Here is a 22,930-nt window from a genome sequence, read left to right on the forward strand (position 1 = left end):
TGCTCTGTCATTGTTTCTATGGTTACAGAAGTCATGGATAATAAACAGCATGATATCTTGATTTCATCTGGCATTTTATTTTCTCCCTCAGGAGAAGGGGGCACAGAGGAGATTGGAAACATGATACAGAGTTACATCAAGGAGATTGAAGATCTTCGGTAAATACCTGACTCTGACTTGGTGGTTATTATCCATTTATTTATTTTTTGGCTTTTATGCTACAATGGGAGATATAATGGGAGAGAATTGGACTGTGAGCTCTGAAGGGATTTAAGAGAAAACAGAGAGATATATCACAGTGACAGTAACACTGAGCTTAAATAGACTGTTGATCTGTGAATTCTATACTTCGATGCAAATGTTTGAGCATAAAAGAAGTTTGAGGGGAAAATTTTGGAGTATTATCACAATTTAGCTTTAATAGTCTGTTTAAGAAAAATGGACATTCTACTGCTATAGTGTGGAAACCATAAAAGTTTAAAATAATCCAGGTTCAGTCTGCAAAAGTCTAGCTTAAGTGAGCAATTTACACCTCATCGTTGTTCTTTATAGTGAAGCTTTTCAGAGTCTTTATTTCTTTTTCTATTCTTGTAAACACTTCATGGCATTATACAGTAAAGGCTCTGTCACCTCTGGTGTTAAACCAGAGTCTCCAGAGCAAGTAAAAGCTGCAGTCTTCATACGGATTCATATGGATCTAAGAGGCCAGATAACTGAAAGGGCAAAAAGGACTTCACACAATCAGCAAACACAAGACGTGAGGCGCTGGCCCTAAAGGACTGCTCTCCAGCAGATTTTAGATTCTGCACAGGCCTGATAATGAGCCATTAATTTGAATCAGGTGTGTTAAAGCAGGGAAACATCCTAAAACTACAGGTCTGTGACCTTGAGGACTGGCGTTTGACATCTGAGAACTAGCAGATGGCTTTATTTGTGGCTCAAATTGAGTTGTTTGAAGTTTCGAGACATTTGGTTTTCATCACTGTGATGTACTGGTGATGTGTTCAGGGTGTACCCTGCTTCTCGCCCCACCATCGCTGGTATTGGCTCCAGCTTCCCTGCAACCTTTTACTGGACAAAGTAATTAAGAAAAAATGGATGAATGGATGGTTTTTATCATCCTGAAGACCGCTGTGTAGTAAACATTCCTACTATAACACATCCTGTTTAATCATCTGGTTTGTGTGTCTGGTTGTGTCCCTCAGGGCTAAACTCCTGGAGAGTGAGGCTGTCAATGAGAATTTACGGAAGAATCTGTCCCGCGCGTCCAGCCGTCAGTCGTTCTATGGAGGGCCCGGCTCATTCTCCACCACTCTGATGGCCCCCGAGAAGGAGACATCCGACATCATTGAACTTGCCAAAAAAGACCTGGAGAAACTGAAGAAACGAGAAAAAAAGAAAAAGAAAAGGTAACAGGAGCTACAGACTGGATGATTATTATCTGATGGATGTTTGGCTGCTTTGAATGTTTTGGTGCTGTTGTGGTTTCACATGGACGAGTTTCACACTGGAATGGAACCAAATCGGATTTAATGCAGAAGCAGGGAGAGGGAAGTAAACCAGACATTTATCGGGCCTCATTCAACAAATTATGTCCTTTTTTTTTTTTTTTTTTTTAAAAATCTGAAATGTTTTCTTGTCCAGGATGTCTTATGAGGTAATAATAAAAAGTACTCATGGGTACTCTTCCACACATTTGAGTGTTGACCATGAACAAAATCACCGCCAACATAAAAAACATGAAGTTAATTGGAAACGGTGCCATCACTTCGTGTTTCCACCCTTTTTCTCCACCAAACATGCCTTTCTTTATTCCAGTACTGCTCAAAAAATGGCATATTTAGGCCATGTCCAGAGGAAGACAAGCTAAGTTTTTATTAAATGACTGGGACATTTAATCTACATCAGGGATGCACAAGTCCAGTCCTCAAGCTCTATCCTGCAACTATTGCATCCCTTCTGCAGCACACCTGAATCTGATGGCTAAATTCTCTCATCTGCATGTCATTCAGCTCTGCAGAGGCCTTTTAATGAGCCATTCATTTAATTCAGGTGTGTTGGAAATAGGATGAATCTAAAAGCGGCAGTAGAGTAGATCAAGAGGACTGGACTTGACGGGCACCTCCGGTGTAAAAAGACCCAGTCAGAAAATGTAAATCTTTGAAACCAAAGTGAATAAATCTGAAATAGCCGTCGCTTCATTTCTGTGTTTACAAGTAACCCTTACACAACTTTTCTGAACATTTCTTTCTGAACTCGCATGTTCAAACCCCACCAGCAATGACAACAGTAGCAGATTTCAGTGCTGAGTTCATGCTATGTAGTTGTTTTGTAGTCAAGGACCCAAAGCAGAAATATAACACAACAGCACGCACGCCTCTGGTATATATACACAGTGTTATACATCCAGTGTTTATATATAAATATATAATATACACAGCGTTTCCAGGTGTTTTGTGTGGATGCACATTTCTAGAAATTATTTGATCATAAACGAAAATACTTTTAAAATGAAATTTGGTTTGAGTTAGCTACATTCTGAAAATATACTGTTTACAAGTCCTTTCTTACAAAGTCCTTTCCCTTTCTTTAGACTTGCCCCCAAAGCCTCTGAAGCAGAGAAACGTGCAGTGCTTGTTCCTGAGGGTTCCCCGTATTTTGATGTAGCATGCTAGCTAATGTAGCGTGGCTCCAGTTTTATTTCCTTTACAAGAGCTCCAATCCTCTCTGAAAGCGCCTGATTTGTGCACGAAGAGGTGCATGTGCAGAGGGGTGGAGGGGGAGGGACAAATGGCAGTTTAGTTTGACAGACATATCAGAACTCAATCATTTAGAACTGGTTGGTTAAAATAACTGGATTTTTTTTTTTTTTTTTTTAAAGTCCTGTCCATTCCACAGGCGACTAAATGGTTTTTTTTAATAAACCACAGGGCTCAGGTAAATTACTAAATGCCTTTTAAGGCATTGGTGAGTGAGACACTTCATGTTTTTGATTTATTTTTTCCCATATATGTGGACTTTGTTTTAAACATGGGTCTGCACTGGAAAACTATGACATGTAATGAAGTCTACTCTTTTTTTTTAATGAGAAGCAGGGTTGGGCCTGGTCAGTACTTGAATGGGAGACTGCCTGGGAATACCAGGTGCTGTAAGCCTTTGCACTTCCATTTCAGTGTGGGAAATTTGGAGAATAACCTCATTATGTTGATGTCATAGTACTCTTTGACATGTCACCGTTTGATCTTCGTGTGTAATATTTGGAGCACATTTCAAATGTCATAAACGTGACATGATGTCACTTCTTCTTCTAGTTCATCCTGGCGCCAGCTTTATGCCTTTACAGTAGCAATAAAAAGACAATTTCCGTCCTGTTCTGACGCTTCCGGCCACACCACCCTGAAAACGCCTGATCTCGTCTGATCTCGGAAGCTAAGCAGGGTTGGGCCTGAAAAGAGGCTCAATCAGAATTGGAAAGCCAGAAGCTTTCTTTCCTGTTTTTAGAAATAACCCCAATAAATTAACTTCTCATTTAAAAGTCATTCTGGGAGAATACATTGGTAACAAAATCACTGAAAGTCTGATGTTATCATGACATCGATGTCCATGATTACAACCTTGTATTGCATGTATGCAATGTATGCAACCTTCTGATTAATGTGCTGCTCCCTTTATGTAAATATGATGTTTGATAAAACAATAAAATAAAACAGGCTCCTGGTTGTAAATGGTCAGAGTTGTGCTGAGGGGGATAAAAGGTGGGGTCCTCAGTGCAGAGCTTCCTCTGACCATTCTTCCTTCCATTCTTCCTTCATCTGTTGCTTCCTTCTCCGGTTTGATCCTTCACCCCTCCCTGAAGACTCCAGCAGCTGTTGGAGGAGAGAGACAGGGAGGAAAGGGAGGAGGTGGTGGAAGAGGTTGAGGATGCCAGGTTTGTCTGAGCTACCACCCTGCTGTTGCCATCCCCATCCTTTGCTTCCACTTTTTAAGCTCTTTATTTTTTTTCCACTTGTTTTCAGTTTCTTTGGCCCCCACCTGGAGTGAAATACACTACTACAGAAGCACTTTGCTCATTAAATGCTTTTCTTTAAAATTTCTTTTCAGATCGTCTTTTCTCTATCTGTTTTCTCCCTGTGCTTGAGCACGATGTGGACATAGGAAAACAAGTATCCAAAAATTTTGAGCGTTTAAACTGAGAAATAATGAATATTTTCTCCTTGTTGGGTCTTTTATCCTTTATTTTTTGTTTGCCTGTAACAATGTTTTGTAACACACTGCTTCAACATTGCTAATCCCGCTGTGATTGGATAGTTATTTATCCAATTTGATGCACATGTTCAGTTATTGTGCCCCCTTTTTTTCCATCCATGCTTGCTTTTGCTGGTTTTGTTCAGGCTCTGGGATGCTTCTCTCTTTAATTTTTAAAAGAGAATCCACAAAATGAAAATGGAATCACGTCTAATAATTTGTATTATCTGAAAGCACCAGTGTCTGCAAACATTTCATTGTAACCTAAATCAGCTTTATTGCTATATAGGCAGTGTCACACCACTGATAACAGCCAATATATCCATATATGTTACTAAAAGAATTTGTTACCCACAGATATCTGCTTAGAAATTTGATTCTTGCTAACTGGTACTGTTCCAGTACCTGTGGAGATGTCACTTTCTTCATACATTGTACATTAATGAACTGGGAGAAAACAGGTCTGACTGACAAGCATCTCTGATTTTTCTGTTTCTTAGTGCCAACAAGGAAGAAGTTCCTGACAACGATCAAGAAAAGGGCACAGAGAAGGAAATGGCCGAGCGGGTCAGTGAGGACGCTGAAATGGTACGATCCTGATCAGTTCTAACTTTTAACAGGGATAAAAATCTGCCTTCAGACACTAAATTTAAATTAATATGACGGCGCAGGAGGTCCCAGAGGGCAGCGACCATGAAGAAGGAGAGGAGGAGGATGAAGAGGAAGAGGAGGAGATGGATGTGGAGGAGAGTTCAGATGATTCGGACTCTGAGTCAGATGAAAAAGGTATCAGGAAAAAAATTTCTGTTTCGGCTAATCTTACACTCAAAGCTCAGTTTGCAGGTGATTCAAGTTCCCTTTGTTAGCATGTGGGAAATAAATACAACAGCCAGCTTTCCTATGCACACCCCTCTCCCTTAAGCCAATTTGACCTACTGTAATATGTCTCTGAAATGTCTCCATAGTTTCAGGTATAGATTATACTTTGAACTTTAAAAATTGTACAAAAAAAATCTAATAAAAAACACAATAAGAAGGATTTGGCAAAAGTTGACATAAGATAAAAATCTTTTTTGATCAGTACAAATTATGTCTGAATGCAATTTTATAATTTAATTATATTGTTAAGACATTGTAAGATAGGAAAATAATAGATAAGACAATACTTTCATGTCTGTTTGCACAGAAATCACTTTAAACAATATTCCAGTTGTACAAAACAGAAACAAAGTCTATAAAAACACATTAAAATATCACCAAGAGCATAAAATCCATTAAAACTCAATTTTATAAAAATGCACAAAGATCACAATGCTACTAACTGCGCAATGTGATGAAGTGTGAGATAAACGAATGCTCACACTTATTCCTCCTCCAGAGAGGCACCATGAAGCGTCTGCCTGATGGGAGGCACAGATACTCACTATGCATGAAATGACAGGGGTCTGCAACTATCTTATTTACCAGTGTGTGCAGACCAGCCATTAAAGAAACAGCTCTCCACAGGTTGACCTACTGCCTAGGAGCAGATGTTCAGCTGTTTCAGAATCCTGGACTTCAGCTGGACAGAAAGGCCATGCAGCCAAACTGGATCCATGTTGCAGGATGATTAGTATGGTAGCATAGTAGAAACTGTGAAGGATCCCACTGCTGGCTTCAAAAGACCAAAGTCTCTTAAAAAACTGTATTCTCACCTTTCTGAAAATGTAATCCAAATAATGGAACCATAAAAGGGCATTGTCTGTGTGCACTCCCAAATATTTAAAGACTGCAGATTGTTTAAGGGGTTTGTAATACAACATGACAGGAGCTGGTGTGTGTTGTATGGTCCTAAAGATGAGCTCCTCTGTCTTGTTGGGATTCAGTATGAGGGCATTTCAGTTGCCAGCTGCACCTCGCCAAAGAAAGTGTGTGGTTTCTCCTCCTAAATCTACAGAGCCCCCAGAGCTGTGTTATGAGAGAATTTAATGAGACGATGGTCAGGTGCACTCATGATCCAGTCATTGGTGTAGATGGTAAACAGCTAAGGTGAGTTCACACATCTTGTGAGACTCCACTGCTGGTTGCAACCAGAGGATGTGCTAATGACCCTTAGCAGCTGCTCTCTGTTGGGCAGTGATACCAGAGAATGAGATGGGAATCGATGTCCAGCTGCTGCAGTTTGGGGATGAATCTGCATTGAAGGCAGAGGAAAAGTCTGAACAGCAGCCGTTTGATTTTCTTGTTTTGTCCAGAGACAAGATGTATGAGAGTAGCAACTGCATCTTCAGTACTGCCTCCAGGTCCATAAGCAGACCGATATGGTCAAGTTTGTGCCAAACTGACCAAGACAGCTAAGACGGGATTTTTTTTTTTTCTCCAGTGAATTCATCAGCACAGGAGTCGGAGCTATAGGGTGATAATCTCCTTTGTGCATGTTTTTTAAAAAAAAAATCTTTTTTGAGGGTGGAGGACTGGAACGATGCGAGACATTTTCCAGTCTGATGGGACAATATATGAATCTAATGACTGCTGAAACATAGATTGCCATGCTGGGGCAAGTTCCTCACTATAGGTCTTTAAAACAGGCAGAGATGTTATTATGACCAGTGGACGAGCGTCTTCCAAGATGACGAAAGGTCTTAGTCTCCAGATTCACAGTAATGTCCACAGTGTCCTCACGTTGGGCAGTCACTTGCCTCAGAACTTCATTCAGCCCGTTAGACTCCAACAGTGTCAAACCTGGTGAAGGTGTTCAGCTCCCCAGCAGAGGCCAGCTTGTCATCAGTTACAACCAGTCTGCGTTTGCTTTGCATACCAACCATATTTTTTATGGTCTCCCACGTTTTTGGAGTTGTTCATGTTAAACAGTTCATCCAGGCATCTCCTGTGTGTATCCTTTCCTTCCTGTTGTTATATATGTTTTATCCTTTGGTTACAGTTTGACAATTTATGTTGGTTTCATAAATTTAACACAAAAAGTTGGTGTATCCAGTGGTAAAAGTACAAACTAAGTCCAAAATGCCCTCAGCACCTACTGGTTGGTAGGGTCAAAGAAGGCTGTTAAAGGGTCTTTATTGTCCTTTTACCACCTTGTTTTGAGGTTTCCTGGATTTCAGTTTAGTCTAATATGTTTCAATGAGTTTGATCATATTAGTTAGATCATATAATGGGCATTTCACCAGCTAAGGTATCTCTTCATCTTATGGATCCTCTGTGGCCCGTTGAGTCAGTGTCGTTGTTCTGAGCGTAGACAGACAGGAGTGTTGACTGTGTGGCCATTCCATGTTCACAGTAAAAGGTTCTGCCCATAAAAATCCGGTACAATTACGCAGAATGTTGTCCAGTAAAAACAATCATATGTGATTGTATATTTTTTGTGGAAAATCAAACTTATTGCTCAGTGGACATGCAGCTAACCTTCCACAATGTGGAGTAAGTTTCTGTCTGATGACCAGAGATTATGTCAGCCTTTTGCACTTGGAGGAAACTTCCCATTCATAAACTCATCTGTCGCTTCCTGATACAAAACATGGTTTAGAATATAGACTGCAATCACAACCTCAGCTCATTTTTTATTTCTTGTATTTTTCAGTTACTCAATGTTTTTTGATCATCCATGTTTTTGTGAGATAACATTATAGGGAAAATGAGTTGAGACAGAATTCCTCTTCCACTCTGAATCTGACCCCAAACACTGAAATTGAAACCTGGGGTAGGCCATCAGTTTTCTATGACCTCTTCAAGAAGACTAACCTACCTAAACTGGAATTGTCAGGGGAGATATTGGGGAAAATGCTTGCTGCACCTCAGGCACAGATGATTTAATAGCAGCTTGGCTAAAACTGAAAAATGATGCATGCTGCCATCACAAATAATTCTGAATGGTACAAATACTGTATGATATGGTTGACGGTTTGTAGGACTTTGTACTTTTGTAAATGAACTTCTCTGTATCACTATGACCATGAGTCCAGCAGTACAATCCCCACAATCTTTCAACAAAGTGGTTACAGCAGACCGCTGTACATACTGGACATGAAGACAGGACATAGAATTATGTGAGACAATGGGAAGCAGCCACAGTCATCATCTGAGGACCAAGTAGAAGTAATATCTAACATAGCAGGACATGAGAAAGCATTGTTATTATTATTGTAATATTACCATACAATACAAGTACGTGGGGAAAAAAATAGAACCAAAACAACACAAATGACAAACAGGAGCTCAAAACAAATAGAAATAAAATAGAAAAAAAGAAAAGTCAACTACAGGGCTCAGGCACAAACAAAGAGGTGGATTGTATACTTAAAGACTTGACCTACTCATATTTTATAAGTTTAAAGGTTGCTGTGGATGCAGACTCCTGATCTGATCATCTGTCCAACAGAGAACTACCAGGCAGATCTGGCCAACATCACGTGTGAGATCGCCATCAAGCAGAAACTCATCGACGAGCTCGAGAACAGCCAGCGGCGTCTGCACACGCTCAAACAGCAGTATGAACAGAAGCTGATGATGCTGCAGTGCAAGATCAGGGACACCCAGCTGGAGAGAGACCGCGTCCTCCAGAACATGAGTAAGACAAGAGGGTCAAGCATCTCTCAGGAGCGCTGCGCTGTTTTTGATTGTTTTACTGTCCAGATGTTTCGTTTTAGACAAAAAAAAAATTATATATATAGATCCACCAGATGGTGCTTGTGAGCTTTTCTTCTTCATGTTTCTGATCTAGTTATTTGTATCAAAAGGGAAGTATTTTTAAATTTTATCTCTCCCCCCCCCCCCCCTTGTATTTGGAAGAATAAATATCCCTCCTGACATATTTGATCTCGGGCTTTTCTCCTGAGTATTTAAAGAACAAAACAGATCATCTCAACATCTCAACAGTTTTTAGCCTGCTTGATAAGTTGAATAAGACTGTTTAGAGGCTGTGAGAATGCAAATTGGTAAAACATTTTAAAATATTTGAAGCATGAAGAAGTTTCTCCATTAAACGCATCAGAGTCTTTGTGTGTTTGTGTTGGGCATTTAAAGGTTCAGTTGAAAGCGGCACAGAGGACAAAGCTCGCAAAATCAAGGCTGAATATGAGAAGAAGCTGAGCGTCATGAACAAGGAGCTTCAGAAGCTCCAGTCTGCTCAGAAAGAGCACGCACGTCTGCTCAAGAACCAATCACAGTACGAGAAGCAGCTGAAGAAGCTTCAGATGGATGTGGCAGAAATGAAGAAGACGAAGGTGCAACACCTGTCGTATTTTGTCAAATTGACGAACACAAGCGAACTTCCTGCAGATTTGATTGAATCAGAGGTTTTACATGGATGTCATCTAATCGTTCAGGTTCGCCTCATGAAGCAGATGAAGGAGCAACAAGAGAAAAACCGGATGAACGAGTCTCGCAGGAACAGAGAAATAGCTACTTTAAAGAAAGACCAGCGTAAGCAAGAGGTCAGTGATGAATACTTCCCCGTGTCCGTCTCCTGCAGCAGAACAGCTTTTCCTCCTCAATGTTGATGCTATAATTGTGTTTTTTCCTCAGCATCAGCTGAAGTTACTGGAGGCTCAGAAAAGGCAGCAGGAGCTCATTCTGAGGAGAAAGACTGAGGAGGTGAGCAGTACTGCAAATGAGACAACAGCTTATCTGGTTAAATAAAGGTATTTCCTATTGTGCATCAAAAGGGTTTCAGAAACTACGCAGTTATGAATTTTGTCAGTGGCTGGAAGGATAAACAGTCTCTCTCCAGCAGATAGAAAGTGTTTGGTAAAAACTTAAGAAAATGGTGTTAAAAAGCATCATATGAGCAATTTGTTCAAAGAAAAGAACAATATGATATAGAAAATGAGCAAAATGGACAAGATGACTGTCTTTGTGTTTCTAAAGGGACAAATTCAAGCAGACCTGGGAAAACTGGATTGACTATAAAACTGAGGTTAACATGACCATAAGCATCACTTCACATACTAAAGCTGGCTCTGATAGAAATGTTAGCAGTCTTTGTTATAATATTTCCATCAATGCCAAATTAATTTCCTGCCTCAGCATGAAATTCTCCACTGCAAATTCCCTTTCCTCTGCCTCTGACATAGCTGATGATGCCCCCCGTTGAAGATACTGAGATATGATAGTATTGACTATATCAGTCATCAGTTGAACAATTTATATTATCTATCATACTCTCCATAGCATCAGTTGTGTCTGGCTCTGGATCAGGGCTTTCAGGTAAGCTGCGGCCATGTTTCAGAGGCATATTGCAGTGGAGTTGCTCCAGAACCTCTCCATAGATATTCCCCGGACTGAATACGCTGTAATACTTTAGTGATGTTGTCAAGGATACTGTTATGCTGTTATAAAGCAGCAGGATGTGTGAGACCTCCAGAAGAAGCATGGCTGCTTGCAACCTTGTCAGACACACCTTCTGTACAGTTTATTCTTCATTTTAATGTGAACTTGATAACGGGAAATTTTCATTCGGAACATTTGGGTAAACAGGTTATTGACATGCAAACATGCGGTTGTTGTTAAACAATTCTGCTGTGAATGAAAAAAACCCAAAGGATGTATTTGGAAATGACTGTTGTGTATCTGATATAATGATTTATGTATTTGTGAATTATTTGTGAATTATTAGTAACTCTAAGTATATCTGAAGGATCACCAACTCCAGTCCTTGAGCGCTGCTGCCCTGCAGGTTTTAGATGTTTCCCTGCTGCAACACATCTGACTCTAATAATTTGGTCATTCGCAGGCTTATGTAGAACTTGGCAACAAGCATTTCATTTTAATCAGGTGTGTTGCAGCAGGGAAACATCTAAATGCTGTAGAAACGTAGCCGCTGTGGACCGGAGTTGGTGAGCCAGGTCTGTCTGATAACAACTAGTCCAATAAACAAATATCTAATTTATTAAAGTTGGTGGAAATGAAATAAGGAAATATGTTTATTTAAGAAGATGGAGCTATCATCATTTCTACTACAAGCACCAGGTACATTTTATTCAGGTTTGGATTAGTCATTTCCAAGGATTGGCAGCACATTTAAGAATCTTTTTACTGTTCGTTATGCTGATCTATTCTCGTACCTGTCTGTCCTCACTTTTCTCTGTGCCGCGTGTGTTTGTGGATCAGGTGACCGCTCTGCGGAGGCAAGTCAGGCCCACTTCAGGTAAGGTGATCAGGAGAGTGAACCTTCCAGAACCAGTCCAGGACTCCCCCCACCGACCTCCCTCTGGACGCATGTACTCCTCCAGCAACACTGCTCCCAATGGCACACGGTGAGTCAGTTTTTATAAGTGTTTCTTTAGAGACCTGACTGACTATAAGCATCACTTCATGTACTAAAGCTCATCATATCGATCCATCTGCTGTCTAATTGAAAAGAAAATCCGACTTATGATTAACTTTACTAATACGAGATGCTGCCTTATCAGCTCTTCTTACAGGCGAACGGCAGGCGTTTACTCCACCAGAATCGCCCGCAGCAAATGGCAATCCCTGGAGCGGCGGATCTCTGATGTCATCATGCAGAGGATGACCATCTCCAACATGGAAGCCGACATGAACCGCCTCCTCAAGGTAGTCCTGAAGCACTTTTTCTGGGTTTTCATATTTATCTTAGTTTAATTAATTCTTTCTTAATACAATCCAACAAAACCGATAACAAATCCTGTAAAAAATTATCAACGAGGATCAGAAAGAAAAAAAGTCTTCTATAAATTTCTTCTTTTTTACCTATAAATGTAAAATATAAAATGAGTGTAAAAGAAAATGAGGCTAATAAAGCTTCTCTCCGCCGTTTTATTTGACTGCGAACTATCACAGCGCAACAGAAGAACTCTTAACACATACCTGTATATTTATCCAATAAATTTACTTTAACCCTGTTTTGAAGATAAAACAGTGAGTTACCGGTATAAAACATGGATGACAATTATTTTAGATATTTTAATTTTCATGGGATTTATATGCGATATCCAGGTTAACCCTTCATCAGTCAGAACACGCGAGAACTTTTTCCCTTTAGTCTTACAGTTTTTAAAACCATCTAGGTCAATTGGATTGTATGTACTTTCATCTTTATCATAATCATATTATAATATGTCTTTTTCCAATTTACCAGTGATAAATAATTTTTGTTAAACTATTGAGTTAACTGATCTAAAGTTTCGAATGCTTTTTTTTTTTTTTTTTTTTTTTTTTTTTTTTTTTTTTAAAATCCTCCAAGACCCTTAAATAATAATATTTGTCATTTTTCTTTGTTTCATTTTCTTTAATCTATTTTAGATTGGTGCTGTAGGTCTGGGTTTGTCTGCTGTAAATATTGCAGACTGGTATGGTTTAATACCTCTATTTTAGGTTGGGAAGTAGTTGCATCGGAACCATTAATTTGTAGATGCTAAATCATCCTAAACAAAAGATATTTTAGTTTTATTAGTTAGTTAAATCTACACATTTAAATTGAACTCTTTTACCATCGTAATCTTTGTCTCCATCTGCTTCACCGTAGGTATGAACACGTTTTAAGAAATAACCAGATGACATGAAATCTGTAAGGATTGTGTATCATTTTTCAATTTTCAGCAACGAGAGGAGCTAACCAAGAGGAAGGAGAAGGTCATCAGGAAGAGGGAGCGGCTGGTCCGAGAGGGGCCAGAGGCAGAGAAGGCCGTGCTTCCTCTCAGTGAGGAAGTGGATGCATTGAATGCCAACATCGACTACATTAACGACAGCATCGCAGACTGTCAGGCCAACATCATGCAGATGGAGGAAACCAAGGTGAAGATGCCACCCTGACCTCTAACCCGATTTCAAAAGAATAATTACTTATAGTTACTAGTTACTTTGCCCAAAAAGTAACTAAGTTAGTAGCAGATTTACAACATTATGAAAATAATGAATTACTGTGGAAAATTATGATTCTGTTGTTTTTTTATGTGGGGGGGGAAAAAAAAAAAAAAGGTTTCCTTTATAAAGTTGTAAATTCATTTTTGAAATTAATGGAATAAATTACAAACGATGATGGGCGCTAATCCAGGCTGCCTGGATGTCGTGGCTCTGTGTCTTTCTCAGCTGCTTCCAGCCAGCATGAAGAGGTTGTGTTTCTGGTCATCATGAACATTTCTCACAGTCTTCTTGTCTTTTATCTATGCGAGAGAAACTGATGTCTGATTTCAGTTTAAAACGTATGATGTTGTAATGAAGTAAAGGCTGAACTGTTACTGAAATTAGTAACGGTGTTATTCCCATCACTACTCATGAAGAAGTTCAAAAAGTTGGTTCTGCTGTTGAAAATACTTCCTTCACTTCAAAACAAGGCTATTTTTTCTTTTTTTTATCATATGGAATAATTATCGTAAAGTATTATTACATCATTTTTGAATTACTCCTGTTATTGCCCACATGCACATTTTTCAGATTCCAGCTGCAGTGATGCTGACTGGTGCAGCAAAGAGGAAACGCATCTTTCAAGATGATTAATCGCTGATTACTGTCGAGGCTTTCAATGGGGCGGACCCCTTACTTTAAAAAAAAAAAAAAAATTAGAAAAAAAAAAAACCTTGATTAGCAATCAGCTCCTACATCTTGTACTTCCTAAGCAAATTGCTCAGTTGCTGAACTTGCATCAAACATTTTTCAAGCTGTTTTATAATAGCAGGCGATTTTCTCATGTCAGCATAAAAGGTTATACCAGAGTTGATTTCTGCTTGTCGTTTCATTCGTTTAGTATTAACCGGTTATAAAAATCAGTACAAGTGGGCTGAAGTCAGTTTATGTCCTTAAGTTCATTTTCCAAAAGTCATGTGACTGCTGTCAACAACTAATAAATACAGCAAATGGAAAATGACCATCAAGTTGGGTTGATGGTAGTAAGTATAATATATATATATATGTGTGTATATATATATATATGTGTGTATATATATATATATGTGTGTATATATATATATATGTGTGTATATATATATATATATGTGTGTATATATATATATATATGTGTGTATATATATATATATATGTGTGTATATATATATATATGTGTGTATATATGTATATATGTGTGTATTTATATATGTATATATATATGTATTTATATATGTATATATATACATATATAATGTATATATATATGTATATATATATATATATGTATATATATATGTGTGTATATATATATATGTATATATATATGTACATCGACGGATCGGTGCGGCGTCTGCAGTAATGCGGACTCTGCGCCGGTCTGTCGTGGTGAAGAAGGAGCTGAGCCAGAAGGTGAAGCTCTCGATTTACCAGTCGATCTATGTTCCTACCCTCACCTATGGTCATGAGCTGTGGGTCGTGACCGAAAGAATGAGATCTCGTATACAGGCGGCTGAAATGAGTTTCCTCCGCAGGGTGGCCGGGCTCTCCCTTAGAGATAGGGTGAGGCGCTCGGTCATCCGGGAGGGGCTCAGAGTAGAGCTGCTGCTCCTCTGCATTGAGAGGAACCAGTTGAGGTGGCTCGGGCATCTGGTCAGGATGCCTCCTGGACGCCTCCCTGGTGAGGTGTTCCAGGCACGTCCCTCTGGGAGGAGACCCCGGGGAAGACCCAGGACACGCTGGAGGGATTACATCTCTCGGCTGGCCTGGGAACGCCTCGGGATCCCCCCCGCAGAGTTGGCAAATGTGGCTGGGGAGAGGGAAGTCTGGGCTTCCCTGCTTAGGCTGCTGCCCCCGCGACCCGACCCCGGATAAGCGGCAGAAGATGGATGGATGGATGTATATGTATATGTATATGTATATATATATATATATATATATATATATATATATATATATATATATATATATATATATATATATATATATATATATGAATAAATTATATTAAAAAACATATTTAACAGTTTGTTTAGCAGCATTAGCATGTGGTTACAAGATAAAATGTGAATTAGATAGATAGATAGATAGGACTTTATTCATCCCTAAAAGGGATGAATAAATTGTCTGGCGACTCAATAAAACACTAAAACACTCACTCTTCCACCTCTGTGCATATTAAACATAAATAAATAATTGCTCGGACAGACATAGGTTAAAAACTCATTAAAAACACAATAAAAACATTAAAACAGTAAAAAGAATTAGCTTGAATTGAGTCTTGAAGCTGAATCCTATCATTGTTTCCTGCAGGAGGAGGGAGACACAGTGGATGTCTCGGCTGTGATTGGCTCCTGTACTCTGGCTGAGGCTCGTTTCCTGCTAGATCACTTCATGTCTATGGCAATCAACAAGGTACCTGCCCTCATTGGCACAGCAGAAATATTCCTGCATTTCCCTGTGGCACCACTCATTAATGAACTGCTTTATCATTAATTATCTCAGGAAATGTTGAAATAAGGAGTACATCTACAAGATGTTTGTTGTGTTGGGTCTGACCTCCTCAGGGTCTGCAGGCAGCTCAGCGGGAGTCTCAGGTGAAAGTGATGGAGGGCAGGCTGAAGCAGACAGAAATCACCAGCGCCACTCAGAACCAGCTGCTGTTTCACATGCTGAAGGAGAAAGCAGAGTTCAACCCGGAGCTGGACGCGCTGCTGGGGAACGCTCTTCAAGGTAAAAGCAGAATTAGTTTGGACCCTGGTAGAAGAGTAAAGGACCAGAACCAATGTTTAACCCAATCCACCCCCTGAAAGTCTCCACCTGGATGACTGGCATTTCTAGATACATTTTTCAGTAAACACTTGTTTTTACCTACACATATATCTTTTCAGGAAGAGGGACACTGGGTCACTGGTCAGCTGCATGATTTGGGCTTTTTCAGACGGTCTTGCCGGTTGCCTGCTGCTGAACAGAAGCTGGTCTCTTCATTGAACAGCAAAACAACTAATCAATATGATGAGATTAAATGACTGTAGTGAAGTAATAGCGTACATAAAGATTGACTGACAGATTCTACATCAGCCTCTGTTCAGTAGTCTGCTGAGAAGTCACATTTCTTATTTGGTTGTTTTGTTTTTTTTTTCTTTAAAGTTTTGGGGGACTGTTTTTGATTTGTGCATTGCCTCTTTTCAGTTCCCCCATGTTTTTCTTTTCTTTTTGTTTTCTCGTGTTTTTACAGAGCTAGGTAACCTCCCGACCGGTAAGTGACACCACATTAGACTTTAATCCTCGTTATAAATGCATGGTTCCTCCCCCCCCTCCTTTGCACTCCGAGAACTAACCAAATATAACAGATGCAGGTGCATGAGGTGCAGTGCAGTCAAGCTTCCCTCCATCTGTTGGTTGGCTCCTTCCTGTCTCTTTATCTGGACATGTTCCTTCCTTCCACTCATCCGACTCTTCTCCCCAGCTCACATGTGCTACAGCGTCCATGCTTTAGCACCTGCTAACCCCAGATCCTTCCACAGGAACTGTGCAACATGGATGTTCTGTAGGTCAGCTGACCCTATCTGGAGCAAAGGACTAATGGTTCCTCACACCCACCCAGCTTCTTGTCTTACACTATGTCTCTTACTTTCATCTCAGCCACCCCTTCCCCCACCACAAACATCTCTAAGTAACCCTCTATGACCTTGGACTTCTCATTTTTTCCAATCCATCTGAGCCCAGTGAGACAACCAAAGTTTGTCAATAAAACAGCATGGCGCTATGCTGACTTCAGCTTCATCTGCTGCTTCCCTCGTTCGTTTCCTTCATCCATTCTGAGCAGCTACAAAAACGAAAATCTAAAAAAAAAAAAACGCAAAAAACGATAAGCAGATGAATGATTCAGTCGTAAAGATGGCGTTTCAGAAAGATAAAGTCATCTCATTCTCATCATCAGAGCGTTCTCGCCACTGATTGTCACTCAGCTCTGATGTTGTTCACTGATCTCGTTTGACAGAAAATGGGGATGATAGCAGCAGTGATGAGTCAGCTCAAAGCCCTTCAGCAGAGGGAACGTAAGTATATGTTGATGATTGCATTTCATGTTGGCTTTTTCTATATTTGTTGCATAGTATTCTGCTTGTTAATGTTGATATGATGTGAAGTCCTGTTGTGTTTCTGTATAATGGAGTTTTCATGTTTCAACTTGATGTTGATGTTGAATGATTAGCTTATGTTGTATTTAGGGGCATTTTTTATACCCACATTAAATGACTGATGTATTCCCTCTGCAGCAACTTGGCATCAGACCTCATGAAACTTTGTGGGGAGACCAAAACAAGGAATAAGGTATTATATGTTTATTGTGTTCATGCCTTATTTTTGAGAAGAACGTTAACAATTGCTCCTAAATCCCCCCCCCCAAAGAAATCTGTAAATTTTCCTCTCTGTGCCTTCAACTTTCAGGCTCGCAGGAGGACCACCACTCAGATGGAGCTGCTGTACGCAAACACCGACTCTGCTCCCGATATGCCCACAGATTTCTCCAGTCCGATGCTACCGTTAGCCGAGACGCCAGATGGAGGAGGAGACATGGACTTGTCGGGCTCGTCAGTCAGGGACTATACAGCTCTCTCCCCCGGCTTTTCCTCTAAAATGGGCAGCATGTAAGTCCAGGCCCGACACTCTTTTACTAACAATACAGTAACCGCTTCTTTTTTGCTTCCTGCATGATGCTGCTTATATGGAGGTTCACCACTTTTACTTAGCATCCCTGCAAATGTCCCAACTTTGCTCCAATAGCTGAGTCTTTTGAGATGAAGCATGCATATATGGCAAAATATTAAAATTTAAATGGCTTTTTATGCAAAATAAAACTACTAACAAATGTGCTTGAGCACATGAACTGTATGTGAGAAGTAAAGCTGAGGGGTCAGTGTTTATTAGAAATATGGGTGAGAAACAAAACCTGCAGAGTCCTCTTTAATAATCACAGACTGGCCGAAGAACCATCACTGTATTGGGCCTTTAAGATATCAGGTAACGTTGTTTCTGCGTTCGGCATGCTCATCTCTTCATCCTTGCCATTAACCTGTGCTTTTGTCACATCCCTCTTTTGTTTTTGTAATTCTTTTTTTTTTTTTTTGTATACTGTCTTTGTGGTGTGTGTGTGTGTGTGTGTGTGTGTGTGTGTGTGTGTGTGTGTGTGTGTGTGTGTGTGTGTGTGTGTGTGTGTGTGTGTGTGTGTGTGTGTGTGTGTGTGTGTGTGTTTGTGGATTAATTGATCAAACTGAACGATCAGTTCTGGCTCCAGAACTCCGCCAGGTGTGGAGAAGCGAGCGCCGGAGCCTTCCCCACTGTCTCGCAGGAAGACCTATGACAAGGCACAAGCAGCGGCTGACAGGGCAAAGGTCAAGGAGATTAAACAGTAAGAGCTTGTTGCCGACACTGTGGCTGCAGGGCTGAAAAAAAACAAAACAACCAACAAACAAAAACAAAGGCTAAATAACTTCACTTTGACTCTACTAATACTACTTTGGTCAATTTTTCCTGCTTTGGAGACGCATGTGGCGTTAGCTTAATCGATAATGCTCTGCTTCTTTTTGATGACCTTTGACCTACCAAGTTCTACGCTGAATTTAAGTCAAGATTTTTTTCTTTCACTTTAAAATTCTGTCTCTGCTTTGAGCCCAAACAAAATCCAGATTTTTTCTTCTGGGTAGTTTTGGCTCAAGTTCAGTGTTCAACTTGCTGATCAGTTAATGTTTGTTTGATCAACATTTTACTTCCTAATTGATTCACTTTACTTCCTGCTTTTGCCTGATCAATAGATTTTCCCATGTGAGACAAATTCTTATAGTAAGATGAGAGAAGCTGTTGGGAACTGAGAAATGTTTAAGATTTACATTAGTGGATTGCTTCATGCTGCTGCACATGTTCACCCCACCCGCTTTGTTAATGGTTTCCAGTCTAGTGACAATATTTAGTGCAGTTGAACACACGGGCAGTGTGAGTGCATGTATCTGAACTAGAGCTAGATATTCCCACATTTATGTCACTTGTATGAATCGCAGGATAAAACCTCAGCATTGAGTGTCATTAACTCATTTCCTTATAGAAGCAGTGTTGTAAATTACAAGATCACTTTAAAATATTGTATTGATTCAGGGAATAACAGTTTTAAGTCACAAAATATTTTCTTGCTGCAATTTAAACACTGGGTTAAGTACCAGAAAGCTAGACAACTTTCAGGATATACTGTAACAGTATACTGTTTAAAATGGGAACTTTTTTACTGCTGCACCACTAGATGTGCATGCAACAGTGCAGCTGTGTTATTAGAGATGTTAAGCAGTGAAAATAAAAGGAGGAAGTGAAGCTGTAGTGACTTGGAATTTGAAGATAACAGAAAAAAGTAGCTGTTGTCTGGAGATACTTTGGTTTTAAAAGGTTGGACATGGACCAAACAACAAACTACTACAAACGTTGAGCTGAAGTTGTTACCAGAGGATGTAGTTGGGAGAAATTCACTGCACCACTTGCACCACTAGTTGCTAACACAATTTGGAGTACGAAGAATATATGAAGCTAAAATCAGCATAATCCTCAGGTAAAATTGAAACGAATGGAAAATACTCAAGTCAGATGTCCCTTTGAGTCATACTTGCAAAACTACAACAACAACAACCATAAAGCAAGCAGTGGATAGAAATCAAGGCTAACAATTCATGCATGTAAAGAAGTGGTTGTGATGAGTATCATGGAAAAAGACAGTTTAATGGCTTTAATCAAGATAATCTGGTCATTAAATGTATTTTTCTGTACAATGTGATGACAACTAATCTAATACAGTAATTGTTCTCTGTCAGTGAGTAATATGGTTCGCATCCAACAGAAAAGAAAAGCTTTTTAACATCCTGAAATAAGTATAATTCTGAAAAATATTAAACTGGTATCATTTTGACCATTGTTTGGACCATACTGGCCAGCACTAACAGTGCTGTGCTGGTTTCAGGCAGTCACCTGCGTTTATATCAAGTCACAAAAATATATAAATTATCGAATATTTCATTAATTAAATGTCAGTTATTATATTCTGACCCTGAATTGAACTAAGCAGTAGGGAAAATGAATGAATGAATTCATGAACTTAGTCTTTTAAATAGAAGAAAAATCTACTTTTTGAACAGAAATTAGATTCAAAACATTCTGTATGTTTTGCTTTAACATGTCTATGTGGTTACATCACAGGAGGACATGGAGCTAGGCCTTAATTAAAACAACTAAGATACTGTCTGACTTTACCAAAGATATCTTTGGATGTAAACATTTTCCGCATCAATTGGAAATATGACATTTTGGTTGGAAAATGCTAAGATTATAAATATTTTCCATTCGGATCAGTGTTATCTGCTCCTTAAACAGTGAATCAATGTAGCTCAAAGCTTTGTTCCATCCCTAAAAGAAAGTTGAATCGATAGTTTGGTTTCAGGTTTTGATTGAGAACATTAAACAAGCTGTAATCATGCAGAGAGAAATAAACACTAAATGAGGTTCCTTCACTCGAATGGAATTTAATTGCTACAATAAATTGTTTGTGTTTTGACTACCAGGACCTGACACAGAATAAACTCTCCGGGCTACAACGTGGCATTTCCTCTGCCACTAGCCGCAGGCTAACTCTGACATTTGTTGTGGCGAGTTTTTGTAAAACGGAAGATATTTTAGTAGAAGCAGAAATCATACAACATTAACACTAGAATTACCAGGATTTTAGTTTCTCCTGCGCTGCACCCCTCCCTCAACCATAGCTAATCACTTCACTGTCTGTCCTATTGTATTCCAAATGAGGTTCTGAATGTTGCTCTTCAGCAACAAATCATTGTCCAGTCTTTTGTTTCGTAATTTAGGCTTATAAAATTAAGAAAGGCTTCATGCTTTTTACTAAAAGCACATTTCACTCTCATGTTTGGCATTAAAAAAAAAAAAAAGTAACTGGTGTGAAAAGTAGTTGATGCTGTGGAGCTGTCCCGACACTCGCTCCCATGTGACATAAATGTGGCATATGCATCTCCCTGCTGTCCTCATGCAGTCCTCCCACACGCGTGTCAGCAGAGTGTAAACAGCTCAGCGCACACTTTAATTATGCCGCAGCTTAATTGGCAGCGCTCCTGTCTCCTTTCACAGCCCAGTCATCGGGAACCTGAAGAGCAGCCCACCGCTTCATCTCACCCATACCACACAAGTCCCAGTAAGCACAGCTCCATGTTTAGCTGTGTGACAGGGCGTCAGAGCAGCAGATAAGTAAAATTGACGTTACCGTACCAGAGACTGGGATTAAAGTTGGAAAAGGATATTAATGAGGAGCGGGGAGGGTATTTTCTCTGTAAAATCTGTCAGTTTGTTAAAGGCTGGTTGCCAATTCACATCCCAAATTACTTTAGATGTTTTCCTCTCAGTGCAGACGGCAAGGAACACAGGCAATGTGGATTCATAGGAGCACTAAACATTTAGATCTTGGAGCAGTGTCGTGAATGAGGCTTTTTTTAAAAGTTTCAATATAATTTCAGTTCTTTGTGTTCTGTATAAAGCAAAGCCAACACATGATGTGAAACCTTTTAAATCCATGTCAGTGTTTAAAGGGGTTTTGGTTCAGCTAGTCATCAGTTGTAGCTGCTGATTTCATGTCAGGCTGAGTGTTTATTTCTCATGTAGCCACTTTATTCCTGTTATTCTAGTTTAGTTGCATAAAAATGGATATTGGATATTGTTTCTGACTGAATGTCATACCCAAAGAAAAATGTAATTTCTATATATTGTAATTATAATGTTAATCTGTTGCAGCAGATCTGAAGAAACTTGTCTTTTATTACTTAAGTTGTAAAAAGACGTTGCATTGTTGTCTATTGGTACAAATTAAATTGATCGATTAGTTTACTGGAATGCCTTCAGTCACCATCACTCTGTATTTGTCCACCTGACTTCATTCACCGGATGCATTTCCACTTTGCATCCACTGAACGTTTACTGCTGTGACCTGGAAGCATTGACTTGTAGAAAATGTTTACATCTTTAGCCCTGTTGCATACTGAGCAGTATAGTGTGTGTGGAGTCATCATTCCTCATTGGTCCATCTCAAAGTTAGGATGTCATACTTACTTGACTGTAGGAGAGAAATTAGTTGGAAAAGGTTGTTCAGATGTCAGGGTACTTTTTCTCCCTTTTAGGATGGATGGATGCCTCCACCGCTCCTCCAGCAGAACCCGCCCTATTTCTCCATCTCTTTCCAGTCAACAAAAGCACAACTTTGTTTTGCTTTTTCTAATTTACATAGTTTGAAGGTTCACCTGTGGTGTGTGGTGAGAAGCCAAGCCTTGAACACACCCTCACATGGTGTGGATTCCTACCTTCACTTAACTAATCTCCTGTTCCACCACATGCTAAAGACGCAGTACTGAACTGAGGTCTAGTGACTGTGGAGAACATTCGAGTACAGTGAAGTTGTTGTCATCTTCAAGAAAAGAGTTGGAGATGATTTGAACTTCGTAACATGGTACATTTTACTGCTGGAAATAGACATCAGATGACTACTGTGGTCATACTTTGATCATAAAGGGATGGACATGGTCAGCAACAATACTCGGGCAGGCTGTGGTGTTTAACCATTCCATATTGGTTTAAATGGGGACCCAGGGACACATCCTCTACCATATTACACTGCCACCAGGAACCTGAACTGTTGATCCAAGGCAGGATGGATCCATGCTTTCATGTTTTCACCAGAAGTGAATTGTACTTAATGTGACCAATGAGTGTAAATGTCCTATCTTGATTCAATGCATTGTAAGCCAAATGCAGCCACTGTGCT

General features: G+C 39.7%; 1 protein-coding gene across 4 annotated transcripts in view; it reads left to right on the plus strand.

Annotated features, from left to right (window-relative positions):
• kif21a (kinesin family member 21A) overlaps positions 1–22,930 on the plus strand; it is a 59,528-nt gene that overhangs the window by 31,223 nt on the left and 5,375 nt on the right. Inside the window, exons 10-27 of one of the 4 annotated variants that reach the window (XM_079251405.1) lie at positions 92–158; positions 1,206–1,409; positions 4,746–4,833; positions 4,917–5,031; positions 8,618–8,806; positions 9,262–9,461; positions 9,564–9,671; positions 9,763–9,831; positions 11,347–11,492; positions 11,649–11,793; positions 12,799–12,993; positions 15,391–15,492; positions 15,645–15,810; positions 16,316–16,336; positions 17,081–17,138; positions 17,358–17,412; positions 17,530–17,729; positions 18,365–18,490. In XM_079251405.1, coding sequence (XP_079107531.1) covers positions 92–158; positions 1,206–1,409; positions 4,746–4,833; positions 4,917–5,031; positions 8,618–8,806; positions 9,262–9,461; positions 9,564–9,671; positions 9,763–9,831; positions 11,347–11,492; positions 11,649–11,793; positions 12,799–12,993; positions 15,391–15,492; positions 15,645–15,810; positions 16,316–16,336; positions 17,081–17,138; positions 17,358–17,412; positions 17,530–17,729; positions 18,365–18,490 — 2,254 coding nt within the window. The remainder of the gene's footprint in view (positions 1–91; positions 159–1,205; positions 1,410–4,745; positions 4,834–4,916; positions 5,032–8,617; positions 8,807–9,261; positions 9,462–9,563; positions 9,672–9,762; positions 9,832–11,346; positions 11,493–11,648; positions 11,794–12,798; positions 12,994–15,390; positions 15,493–15,644; positions 15,811–16,315; positions 16,337–17,080; positions 17,139–17,357; positions 17,413–17,529; positions 17,730–18,364; positions 18,491–22,930) is intronic. The other 3 variants (XM_079251406.1, XM_079251408.1, XM_079251407.1) reach the window with 3 other exon arrangements.

This window comes from Telmatherina bonti, assembly GCF_933228915.1.
Source record: "Telmatherina bonti genome assembly, chromosome: 2".
Lineage (NCBI taxonomy): Eukaryota > Metazoa > Chordata > Actinopteri > Atheriniformes > Telmatherinidae > Telmatherina > Telmatherina bonti.